This window comes from Castanea sativa, chromosome 1, assembly GCF_040712315.1.
Source record: "Castanea sativa cultivar Marrone di Chiusa Pesio chromosome 1, ASM4071231v1".
Classification (NCBI taxonomy): domain Eukaryota; kingdom Viridiplantae; phylum Streptophyta; class Magnoliopsida; order Fagales; family Fagaceae; genus Castanea; species Castanea sativa.
Window position 1 is genome coordinate 17,259,316 of NC_134013.1, and position 12,312 is coordinate 17,271,627.

Sequence of the window (12,312 nt, forward strand, 5' to 3'; positions counted from 1 at the left end):
AGTTGTGGCAGATTGTTTTTTAACTTTATCCATGAAAATAATTCTCTCTCTCTCTCCCTCTCTTTCTCTCTCTAGCTGTTATCTTTCTTTCTCTCTGTACTTGTTACAGTTTTGCATTTATACAGAGAGCTCTATGACTCTCCCGACCGATGTGATTGAACGACCATAGTTCAGCTCGTCTTGTTACAACATTTTCGCCAACCCCATAAATTTTAAAAAAGAAAAAACAAACCCACTAAAGGAAAAATTCTCATTCTCATAAACCCAACTCAATAATGTTAGTGAGTTCAAGCTGCTGTGTGAGCTTTCTGTGGGTTGTGTTGTGCGGACTCTCTGGGTTTCCAAATGTTTTCATGTGAAGCAGTTGCTTGTAAATTATAAAGGGTAGCTGTAGCTCACTCACTCCTCGGTACAGTGACTAGAGGGGGTTGGTTAAGCTGTAAAAAACTGGTTTTCTTTGGATGGCGGTAATGGCATTTCGAGTTGAGCTTCTTCTTCTTGCTATTCTCGTATCTCTCAGCTTCGGTTCGGTGGATTCCGATGACGGTGGGTCATTTCATCCTAAAGCCTTATGTCCTGTTTGTATGCCGACAAAAATGTCATATTTCAAGAAAAAAAAATGAAGCTTGGATTTTCATAACAGAGTTAAAAAAAAAAAAAAAAATTTAGCCTTTTAAACGTAGTGAACCTAAATGCTTGATACTTCTTTTACGCGGGGTTAGTTGGGTTTTGAAACCAGGACATCATGAATGTAAAGCTAAGATTTTTTTAAAAAAATTTGTAAAGCTTTTGCTATGGTGAACAATATTTTAAACCCATTTGTTTGTTTATTTGTTTATTCATTGTTTCGAAGTTCAACAATGTTTATTAAAATGTAACCTTTTTTGTGTGGTCTTTTGATTAATTTTAAATTAAGCTATTCATTTTTTTAATCAAAATCGCTGACCTTCTTTCTCAAAAAAAAAAAAAAAATCGCTGACCTTGTTTTGCTTGTTATTTACACTTGACTCGATTTACCTCGTACATACACACTCTGTGTTTTGGGATTTTAGGGAGCTTTTTATGTTATTAGATATTTTGTATTGTGTAGTGAGACTAAAAATAAATGTGGGTGTTGAAGGGGCAACACTATTGGAGATAAAGAAGTCATTCAGGGATGTGGACAATGTTCTATATGATTGGACGGACTCACCATCTTCAGATTATTGTGTTTGGAGAGGAGTCACATGTGACAATGTCACCTTCAATGTCGTTGCCCTGTAAGTCCTTTTTCTTTGTTCCATTTTTGTGGGTTGAGTACTGTGCCTGTCTTTAATTGGCAGCTACTTAAATTTATTTTCTTTTCTTGTTATTCAAGAATTCTTCTTTTTTACTGTTTGTGTGTCTGGTTTTCTATGATTTGTAGCAACCTGTCAGGTTTGAATCTTGATGGAGAAATCTCACCTGCAGTTGGAGAACTTAAGTTCCTGCTCACTATGTACTGCTCTCCATTCATATTTTTGTTTTGACATTTAAGCTATTTTTGGCCAAGACTCTGTTTCCTTAGAGAGTTATTTCCACAGTTCTTTTTTTCTTTTTCTTTTTCTTTTTTGCGGGGGGGGGGGGGGGGTGTGGGGGGGAGATTGAGAAAGTAATAAAATTTGAATTTGAAGAGAACTGTGTTTTCCCAAAGTGATTGATTATAGTTTTTATTGGGAACTATTTTTAAAACAAACAGAGTCTAGGCTTAATTGTTGTTTATAAACAAGGAATTGTGATGGGTTTGAATCAAGGTTGACTGTTCTTGTGTCTTCTTTGATCAGTGATCTAAGGGAAAACCGACTCTCAGGGCAAATCCCAGACGAGATTGGTGACTGTTCATCTTTGAGAAGCCTGTAAGTTCTATGGTGGAAAAGGACTTACTTGAGTTCATGATTTTATTGTCATAATGCAGATGCTGCTAGATGGTAGATACAGGGACTCTCCCCTTATTCTCTTATCTCATTGATAATTTATTAATTGGTCTTATTAGGGATTTGTCATTTAATGAGATAGATGGAGACATACCATTTTCAATCTCAAAGTTGAAACAACTAGAATATCTGTAAGTTCCTGTACAAGAATGTCTTTTTTATGTTTTGTCAACCTATTCTCTCCTGCAAAGTAATAATTTTAAACTATATTTTGAATGGGCCTTTCAGAATCTTGAAGAATAATCAGCTGATTGGGCCAATTCCTTCAACTTTGTCTCAGATTCCAAACTTGAAAGTTCTGTAAGTTTCATCTCCTGGTTTCTCTCCTTACTTTGTACTGAATTTAAATTTGAATGAATCATGACTGAAATTCCATATGGAACACTGGTTTCAGAGATTTGGCACAAAATAATCTGAGTGGAGAAATACCAAGGCTTATATACTGGAATGAAGTTTTGCAGTATCTGTGAGTGTACCAGTACATTGATAATATTAAGCTGTTATTCCTTTTTCTGGAATTCTAATAATATTGATCTTGAGAATGAACTTCTTTTGTCATTTCGTTCTTAGTGGTTTGCGAGGGAACAATTTAGTGGGTACACTCTCTACAGATATGTGCCAGCTAACTGGGTTATGGTACTTGTAAGTGGACATCAAATCCTTCACTCTTCAAACACAAAAATTCCTTTGTATTCTCCAGCATATAAGGTCCTATACCTATTTAACATGGTTTCTCCTACTGATTGCAGTGATATAAGAAATAACAGTTTGACTGGCAGTATTCCCCAAAATATAGGGAACTGCACTGCCTTCCAAGTCTTGTATGTATTCAATCTGTCTCAATGATGTCAAAATGTCCAGAATGCTTAATTTGGGTTAACTTAAGAGTATGTTCTCTTTTTATTGACAGGGACTTGTCCTACAACCAGCTGACGGGAGAGATTCCATTCAATATTGGGTTCTTGCAAGTAGCCACATTGTATGTGCTTGGGGTTTTGTTTGTTTTGTTGAGCGCTAGGATCTTATCATGTTCTGGTAATTTCTTCATTTATTCGATAAGACTGATATACTAATTGCTCTTAAACTTTGTTGTTGCTAGATCATTTCAAGGTAATCGACTTACAGGGCATATTCCATCAGTGATTGGTCTGATGCAGGCACTTGCTGTGTTGTAAGTGCTTTTAGCTAACTGCATCTGAAGAGAAGTTTATTCAGTGCGTTCTCACTCAATGCTCTCTCTCTCTCTCTCTCTCTCTTACTTCCATGTCATTTTCCCTTGTTTCCAACACAGAGATCTGAGCTGCAACATGTTAAGTGGGCCAATTCCTCCTATTTTGGGAAATTTGACTTACACTGAGAAATTGTAAGTACATTGATGGCATTCTTGCAATATATCATTTGTGTCTGAGTATTTTCTCTTTCACATGAAACATATATAGTTTTGAAAATAGCTACTAATAAGCACCATCTTAAAATTGTTATTCAGAGGCAGCGGTTAACATTCCAATAGAACTTCTGCTATCAACTTATAATTTTCTTTGATTTGAATGTATTTATGTATTTGAAATATCTTATGATGCTCACCACCGTAACATTACCAAGTATTTTTGCTTTCTATGCCTTATTTTATTCATTCCAAATTTCAAATGTAGGTATTTGCATGGCAACAAGCTGACTGGATCTATTCCACCAGAGCTTGGAAATATGACAAAGCTTCACTATCTGTACGTTTTTTTTTTGTTTCCTCATCTTTTTTCATATTTCTTTTGTAACCTATGATGATTAATATTTGCATGTGCAAACAAGTGGCAACACTTGAGTTTTTTTTTTAATTTCAATTTCAGCTCTCTGTTTTTTCTTTGCATTGAGTATGGTTTTGGCGTCATTTAAGCTTCATTGTTGAGTATAAGATCTCAAAGCATTCCATCCCTTTTGTGTATTCACCCTGTGATGTATTAAGGTTACACAAAATAACTACTTTCCTGTGTTATTAGGAAAGTATTTGTTATTTCTCAGTCATGCATTGGGGAAGATGCATCTGCTCTCTAATTATCACTCTACCTTTGTAGGGAATTGAATGACAATAATCTTGACGGCCTTATTCCACCTGAGCTTGGGAAGCTTACTGATCTTTTTGACCTGTAGGTTCTGCATTCTGGAATTGTTTAATTCTGTGTGGTTTCAGCATAATTCTATTTAAGTTACTGATGCAACACTCTTGCAGTAATGTTGCTAACAACAATCTTGAAGGGCCCATCCCTGATAATCTTAGCTCGTGTACAAATCTTAACAACCTGTAAGCATCTTAACCTTGACCTCTTACTAAGAAATTTGATTGATTGTTTTCAAGGTAGTTATTTTCTATTTGATTCAATGTCAGCAATGTGCATGGGAACAAGTTGAATGGAACCGTCCCACTTGCTTTCCAGAGGCTAGAGAGTATGACGTATCTGTAAGTTTCACCCTGGTCTTCTGAAATACTAATTAACAGTTAGAATCATGCAGTTTTTGTTTTGTCTTGCATGGTTTCCATGGTCCTGTAATGGGATAGAAGGTACAAATTTCCATGTTGCCTTGTCATGGCAGTGGTTGTCTCTCTGTTATTGTTGTCATTACCATCCAGTCTCCAAGGTTTTGTTACTTTGTTGCTAAAGGCACATTTGTGCACATCAAGGTTTGCCATCTGTGTTGCATAGTAGTCATTCCCCAATTTGTATGTCCTCAGTGATCAATTCCATTCCCATCTACTGTATGGTTGCATTTGGTGGTTGAAACAAGTCCATGCACAGAAGCACATTTAAGCACATCAAGGTCCTATCATGCACATTCAGTTTGAATATATGAAATTTTGTCTTAATGCTTCTCATTGATTTGATGACATCCTCAGGAATCTTTCCTCTAACAATCTTCGGGGCCCCATTCCAATTGAGCTATCTCGGATTGGTAATTTAGATACTTTGTAAGTATTAATCACACTGGTGGTTTCCTTCTTATTTATTTCTTTTTCTAATATATGCTTTTGCTCAGGGACATCTCTGATAACAAAATCAATGGCTCAATTCCTTCTTCCCTTGGTGATTTGGAACATCTTCTGAAGCTGTGAGTTCCACTCCTTATTTTTTCTTCTATCATGGTTTGTCTTCTTGCTTACACCAGTTATTCAATGTGGTAGGAATTTGAGCAGAAATCATTTAACAGGACTTATTCCCGTGGAGTTTGGTAATCTAAGAAGTGTTATGGAAATGTAAGTAATAGTTCTTTTATTAATATTATTAAGCCATTTTGGTTTTTTCTAACCTTGTGATTCATGCTTCACATTATAGAGATCTTTCAAATAATCATCTCTCTGGCGTCATTCCTCCAGAACTTAGTCAGCTACAGAACATGGTCTCATTGTAAGTTACTCATTGTGATTTTGTTGCTTGTTGTAGTGTAGTTGTTGCAACTTGCAAGGAAAGTACTAGTATCTGGATCTAGGTTGTGTCCAGTAGCTTTCATGTTGATGATATTAATGGCTTTTACAAAGTTTCGAGGGCAACGGCAAGACTCTTTTCAATGGAATCCTATTTAAAATGATTTCCCAGGTTCAGTATTGAACATGTATGATTGTCACCATTGAGAGTGAGCTTTATTTTTTGACTGTTTTCAGTGTACAAGTCAATGGAATAATTTGATCTTCCAAAGATACCAACTTGAAAATGGCTTAAAATCGTCCGTGGCTATATAGTTCATATTCTTATGTGGTTGCATTAGGTTTAAGGACTTAAATGGCCCTGTTATCAAGCATTCATGCTATTGTTGTTTATTAGGAATTTAAGATTTTCAAAATGAAGCAATGTTAATGGGTTGCACATTTTGTTTTTGTGATTTGATCCCTTACTGCAATATTATGCAGGAGACTACAAAACAACAATTTATCTGGGGATGTGACATCACTGATTAACTGTCTCAGTCTTAGTATACTGTTAAGTATCTTATCTAGTGGAATTTATATTATGGCTTAAGCTTTAAGGTAGATCACACTGATTTTTGTAACAATATTTAATCTCAAATCCATGCAGCAATGTATCCTATAACAATCTGACTGGTGATATTCCCACAAGCAATAACTTCTCAAGATTTTCACCTGACAGGTTAGAAAATCAACTGTTTATTTCTTAAACTGCCAAACGAAACATTCAAAGTTTAGTTGTCTTATTGATTTTCAAAAAAATTGATCTGATTGCTTCTAGTATTGGTTCAGGCTTGCATCCAACTGATGTAATCTTTGTTTGCAGTTTCATTGGAAATCCTGCTCTTTGTGGCTCTTGGCTCAGTTCCCCATGTCATGAGTATCATCCAACAGAGCGAGGTGAAGATGACCTTCAAGTCTGACCTTTTCCCCTTCATTTGTTTGCTTAACCAGAGCCACGACTGTTAGTATTTGTCTTACAAATGTCTACTAGAAACCACAAAATGGCCAAATCATGTACTGGACTGGGATTTGACATGACTGGCTAGATCAGTCATTTGCCTAATTTTTGTTAAATCTTGAAAAATTCCTAGTCACTGAAGTACTCACTGAAAGATGCAAATTACTTTTCTAATGGTGTAAATATCTTGTCTTTGGTACCAAATTCATCTGACATGTTCTATGCGGCAAAGATGTAACTGTATTTATGTAATTTGACAAAGAACATGATGTAGCTGGGCCGTTTGTCCTTGTCTAATTATGTAGTGCACTATTGCATGTTTTCAGCATACTTTCTTCCTAGAATAGGATGCTATTTAGTTGCAAATTTGAGTAATAATTTTTCTTTTCTTCTCTGTTGCCTTTGTAGTCACAATATCTAAAGCAGCCATTCTGGGTATTGCTCTTGGTGCCCTTGTAATTCTTCTCATGATATTAGCAGCAGCATGCCGGCCACACACACCAGCTCCTTTTTCAGATGGATCACTTGACAAACCAGGTATCTTATATTAGACTAAATAAAATATTGCATAATTGTAGTCAATGCCATGGGGCTTAGATGCCTATGGTGATGGTTCACCTACTATAGGTTTTGTTCATGTTACTGAGGTAAATCATTTTCAAAAATGTACCATCACTTGAGATGTTTTTGATCTTCCTGGATGATTGGAACCATCCTTCTAATGAATTCCTTGGCCGTTAAATCAAACCATGAGATTATTTCATCCATGTCGATAATGGCAATGAGAAAGGTTAATTTGTTGCTAAAGTGATATTTTTACTTGTTTCCCGTTAGTTATAGTCTGATAGGGTCTGATCATCTTGCCCATTAAAAGGTCTACCAAGATACTAACTCCTGCGTGCTTCTGAAACCACAGTTAGTTACTCAACACCAAAGCTAGTGATCCTTCACATGAATATGGCACTTCATGTGTATGAGGACATCATGAGAATGACTGAAAACTTGAGTGAGAAGTATATAATTGGTTATGGGGCATCGAGCACAGTATACAAATGTGTCCTTAAGAATTGCAAGCCAGTGGCTATCAAGAAACTCTACTCCCACTATCAGTGCTTGAAGGAATTCCAGACAGAACTTGAGACGGTTGGGAGTATCAAGCATCGGAATCTGGTTTGCCTCCAAGGATACTCCTTGTCACCCTCTGGGAACCTTCTCTTCTATGACTACATGGAAAATGGCAGTCTTTGGGATCTGCTTCATGGTAAGTTTCAGGTGTTTGTAGATCATTGTTGTGCCCTGCATAATGTTGCCTAAATTTATCTTTTGCTGTCCATGTGATTAACCAGAATAGTAGGATGTCATTACAATACATACATTCTTCCTGATTCTGGTTTCTTATATGCTATTTGCTTTCCAGGTCCTACCAAAAAGAAAAAGCTTGACTGGGATACTCGTCTCAAGATAGCACTTGGAGCAGCCCAAGGTCTGGCATATCTACACCATGATTGTAGCCCTCGCATCATCCATAGGGATGTCAAGTCATCTAACATTCTATTAGACAAGGATTTTGAGGCCCATCTCACTGATTTTGGCATTGCCAAGAGTTTATGCGCCTCAAAGTCTCATACATCTACTTACATAATGGGCACCATTGGCTATATAGACCCGGAGTATGCGCGTACTTCTCGCCTCACTGAGAAGTCTGATGTGTATAGCTATGGTGTGGTACTACTTGAATTGCTGACAGGAAGGAAAGCTGTAGATAATGAATCCAATCTTCATCATCTGGTCAGTCTTTTATCCATTTTCAATATCCATTTTTTCTATTTATTATTTTGTTATATGGTAACAGTGAAAAACAGCATTCACATGTTTTGACTTTTGTTTGGCATGAATTTTGCTCTTATATGGGAAGCACAAAGAAACATGTATTTTGCTCTTATGACATGCATTTTAACATTAGGTCTCACACTGTCTCTCAGATCTTATCCAAGACAGCCAGCAATGCTGTCATGGAAACCGTTGATCCTGAGATCACGGCCACATGTAAGGACCTTGGAGCAGTAAAGAAGGTTTTTCAGTTAGCTCTTCTATGCACCAAGAGACAGCCGTTGGATCGGCCAACAATGCACGAAGTAACACGAGTCTTGGGGAGTCTTGTGCCATCCACACCACCTCCAAAGCAACCAGCCCCAAACCCAACCGCTCCACTCCCTTCCACAAAAGTGTCATGCTACATGGATGAGTATGCAAATATCAAGACTCCACACATGATGAATTGCCCATCCATGAGCACCTCAGATGCCCAACTCTTCCTTAAGTTTGGGGAGGTAATTTCTCAGAATAGTGAGTGAAGATTATGTTAGAATCAAAGATAAAGTAGTGGAAGGATAGTGAAAGATATTAGTTAATTGAAAATGTGTATAAATATTTGGTATTAGTTTTAGTTAACTTAGCCCCCCTTTTTTTGCTACAAATTAGTAACTCTTAGGTGGAAAAAGGAAAAGGTGGACAAAGTTACTAATATATTTTAAAGGTGTAGTAGTGCCCACAATTCATTTGTGTAAATTGTACTATATGAAATTATGGTGGTAATTTTGGCTTGGTGTTAGTGGGACCACTGGCACAAGAGTCTAGCCTGGTGGGGTTAGTGGTTGTGGGTCAGGTTCAGGCTCTGAAGAGTCGGTTGAAGCAGTGCATTATATGTGTGACCAGCAATAATGCACTGCGGAGCCTTAGCTGGGCCGTACCAGTCCAACCATAGGTTTTTGTAATTCTGAGTACATTGCCTATTGTCACGATCTGATGCAAGTTATTGAATAATAATGATGTAATGGTGATGAAAGTCAGGGTTTTTTTTTTTTTTCCAAACTTATGAGAGTGAAGAGTGAATTTAAAAATCTGACATAGGGATTTGTGCCTTGTATCTCAAATCTGATAGTACCGGTGTTGTTTTGTTTAGACTTTAGATGCCAAGTGCTCCTCCTGTTGAAACTTGAAAGAGTCAGGGAAGTATGGGTTACAAAACATCTGACATTATTTACCACCAAAAAAAATAATAAATCTAACATTTTCTTCTCAAGGTGTGATAAGCCAGGGAGATCCTTATAATGGGTTTTTCTTATATATTTTTTTTCAGTAAAATAAGGTCTGGCAGGGTCAGTTTGCTTTTACTTTTTTACAGGTCGTTGCACCCTGCTTGATCTGTGGCTATTACAAATGGCATTTCTTTTTCCTTTTTGGAATGTCATCTGCGTTGTGCGAAGGCAGAATTTGATCCCAACTTGGCTATTTGGTCGGAAGAGTAGAAAAGTTAAAGAAGATAGAAAATGGGATAGGGATAGAAAAATATTTAGTTTTTTCTCCTATCATATGGTTGGGGGGATCGAAATGTAGAAAGATAAAACATGAAGTTGATATAAATTTATAATTATATACCTCTTTCAAAAAAAAAAAAAAAAAGCACAAGCCTTGATGCAAAATAATGAAAAAAAAAAAAAAAAAAAAAGAGAAGAAGAGAATAGAAGAAATGGACAAAAATTGGCAAAGAAGATGAAGAAAAAAAAAGTGATTTAAATATGAAAGTTGTGAAGAAGAGCCGAGGACAATTTCGTCAACTAAAATCTCACATTCTCGGTTGTATTTTCTTTGTATTCTCTAGGGGAAATCAATTTTTGGTAAGGCCATAGAGAAAATGGCCAGGCTTTAACCATTTTTTCCTTCCTTCCCCCTCTCAACTAAACACCGATCTCACTCATTTTCTTTCCTCCTTTTTCCTTCCTCTCCATAATTACCCCAACCAAGTATACCATAAGGGTGCAATTGTATAAGCTATTGCAAAATGATATTTTATAAAATAAGTGTTTGTTCCTTCTCAACAAAATAAAATGAAATAAAATTAGTGTTTGTAAAAAGGTTATGAGGAATTGCTATTGCGAAATGTCATTTTGAGTTTTAAGAATGCACTTTTAGACCCCTAAATCGTCTAACCAACTGACTCTAAGTCTCTAAAGCAGGATTTTTTTTGTTACCCCTTCAAAAGTATCATTTTGCCAAGCCGAAGTTATATGCAATTATTACCAAATGAGTCAATTTTGTATCGTATCAGTTAGTACAACTAGTATTTGCCGTATCGATACTTATGCCAATACTAAATTGCCATATTAGGGCTTAGGGTTTGAGGGCTTTGAGTTTGAATAGTTCTTAGTTCATACTTTGACCCCAAAGCTGAAGTTTTGGTTCAGTCCCTGCATCTAATCTCAACTAAAAAAAGCACTTCTTTTCCAATATAATTGAATCTCTTTTATTTTTTACTCCTATTAATACAAAACTTCTTTATCTCACTCCTAGAAAACATAGGAATTGTTTTCTTTAATAACATCTTCGGCAAGGGGTCTTGAAGGTTTCTACTCCAGAGCTCCTACTATAACAATAAGTCCTTTTCACATTCTTACAAAGAGTAGCTCCTCTCTTTGTTTGCTTGCTGGTGTACTCTCTCTCTCTCTCTCTCTCTCTCTCTCTCTCTTGTCAAAGGGAAAATTACAATTATTCTCTCTGTAATTTGACACTTATTTAACACCTTAAAGATTTGGACTAAAACGAAAATTTACCTTCAATAAACCTCATATTTTTGTTGTTTAAAATCACCTATGTGAGTTTTTTTTTTTTCTTGATAGCCTTCATAATACCTTCATACGTCCATGGAAATTGTTTTTAATCACTGATTTACTATCATCATGACACCCGAAGAAGCACTTGAAGTTCCCTCCTCTTTGCAAACGAGGCCTTTTTGCCCCATCCACCAATCGTTCGTAATATTTATTCCCCAAAGCCCAATGTTTGATCTTAGTGAATCCTTTTGCAAAGGGGACCAGACCAATCACCCGATAACTCGGGCCCTTAGCCTAAATGGCGACAACACCAAGGCATGTCCGGTCCATTCCTACAATACGGGAGGCTCAAGATTTTGTAACGCTTTTTTCTTTTTAAGCACCACATATGTCTGGCATGCCCTTGCTTACAAACCCAAATTGTATTTAATTTTTACATGCATCTTACTTAAATTTTAAAATATATATATATTTGCGTAGTTTCCACTTTTCTCATAGTTCTTTTCAAGGACTGTTCTTCATTTGACAATAATTATCTTGTCATTGAGACAAGTCATGATGAAGCAGTCAAAAAACTTGATGGATACATATATGTCGAAGTAGGTTATGACGAGTAGTGATCAAATGGTCGTCCATCTAAAGTACATTCAAGTCAGATATAGCTCCACCATTCAAGCTAGCAATAAGTAACGGCAATAAAGCCGTTCCAAGCGCCTTAATGAGCTGCTTCCTATGCGTAACAAATCTCCTTTTAAGGAGCACTTCATTGCCATTAATGATCCAACTCAGGTGCAACGCCCAAAGGAGATCAAAGGATGTTGGTGCATATCAAGAGTGAATGAAGATAAATAGTTAAAGCAAAAAGTACCGTGTGAAAGAGTGAATTCAATAATTCTTCTAAATACTTGAGAGATTTCGGGCCAAAGAAATGTGTTTCTTTTGGTGGAATTTTGAGCTCAACCACTTATGCAGAGTTGGTCTGAGCTACAAAACAAACTATTGAGCTGTTGTATCCTGGAGGAAACAAGTTAGAAGTGAATTTTTACTGCATCGGTTTATAGGCTTTGCCAACCGTAGAGGGCTTGAATCTCCTTAAAGAGAGCGACATTTTAGTGCCTCAATCAAACATTGTTCGTTTATATTTATATTTTGATTGTAATAAAAAAATCATTTTATTGGTAATTTCTCCAACAATTTTAAGGAGGTTTAAGGGAGCCCATTTCAAAAGATGGAAAGCCAAGGTCCTTTTCTATCTAAGCCTTCTTAAGGTAGCCTACGTCCTCACTGAGAAGAATCCAAACAAGGTCTCTACCAATGACATAACCAAAGATGAACTTT

At 36.5% G+C, this 12,312-nt stretch overlaps 1 protein-coding gene across 1 annotated transcript; it reads left to right on the forward strand.

Annotated features, from left to right (window-relative positions):
* The first annotated feature begins 322 nt into the window (after positions 1-322).
* Positions 323-9,225, forward strand: LOC142622071 (LRR receptor-like serine/threonine-protein kinase ERECTA). Its single transcript, XM_075795494.1, has 27 exons — positions 323-546; positions 1,121-1,259; positions 1,406-1,477; positions 1,803-1,874; positions 2,012-2,083; positions 2,181-2,252; positions 2,347-2,418; positions 2,523-2,594; positions 2,702-2,773; positions 2,863-2,931; positions 3,052-3,123; positions 3,244-3,315; positions 3,605-3,676; positions 4,022-4,093; positions 4,177-4,248; positions 4,333-4,404; positions 4,840-4,911; positions 4,980-5,051; positions 5,125-5,196; positions 5,276-5,347; positions 5,848-5,916; positions 6,014-6,085; positions 6,230-6,303; positions 6,773-6,901; positions 7,281-7,625; positions 7,782-8,152; positions 8,347-9,225. Exons 1-27 carry the CDS (start codon positions 462-464, stop codon positions 8,716-8,718), a joined length of 2,949 nt encoding a protein of 982 aa, XP_075651609.1. The 5' UTR covers positions 323-461; the 3' UTR covers positions 8,719-9,225.
* The last annotated feature ends 3,087 nt before the right edge of the window (positions 9,226-12,312 follow it).

What these genes read in the sequence shown, in the direction of transcription:
- LOC142622071 (XM_075795494.1), top strand. Translation starts at nt 462, where the DNA reads ATGGCGGTAATGGCATTTCGAGTTGAGCTTCTTCTTCTTGCTATTCTC. An exon ending in CTAGAGAGTATGACGTATCT is followed by an intron (nt 4,405 to 4,839) that starts GTAAGTTTCACC and finishes TGACATCCTCAG; the next exon opens with GAATCTTTCCTCTAACAATC. An exon ending in TGTCTCAGTCTTAGTATACT is followed by an intron (nt 5,917 to 6,013) that starts GTTAAGTATCTT and finishes AAATCCATGCAG; the next exon opens with CAATGTATCCTATAACAATC.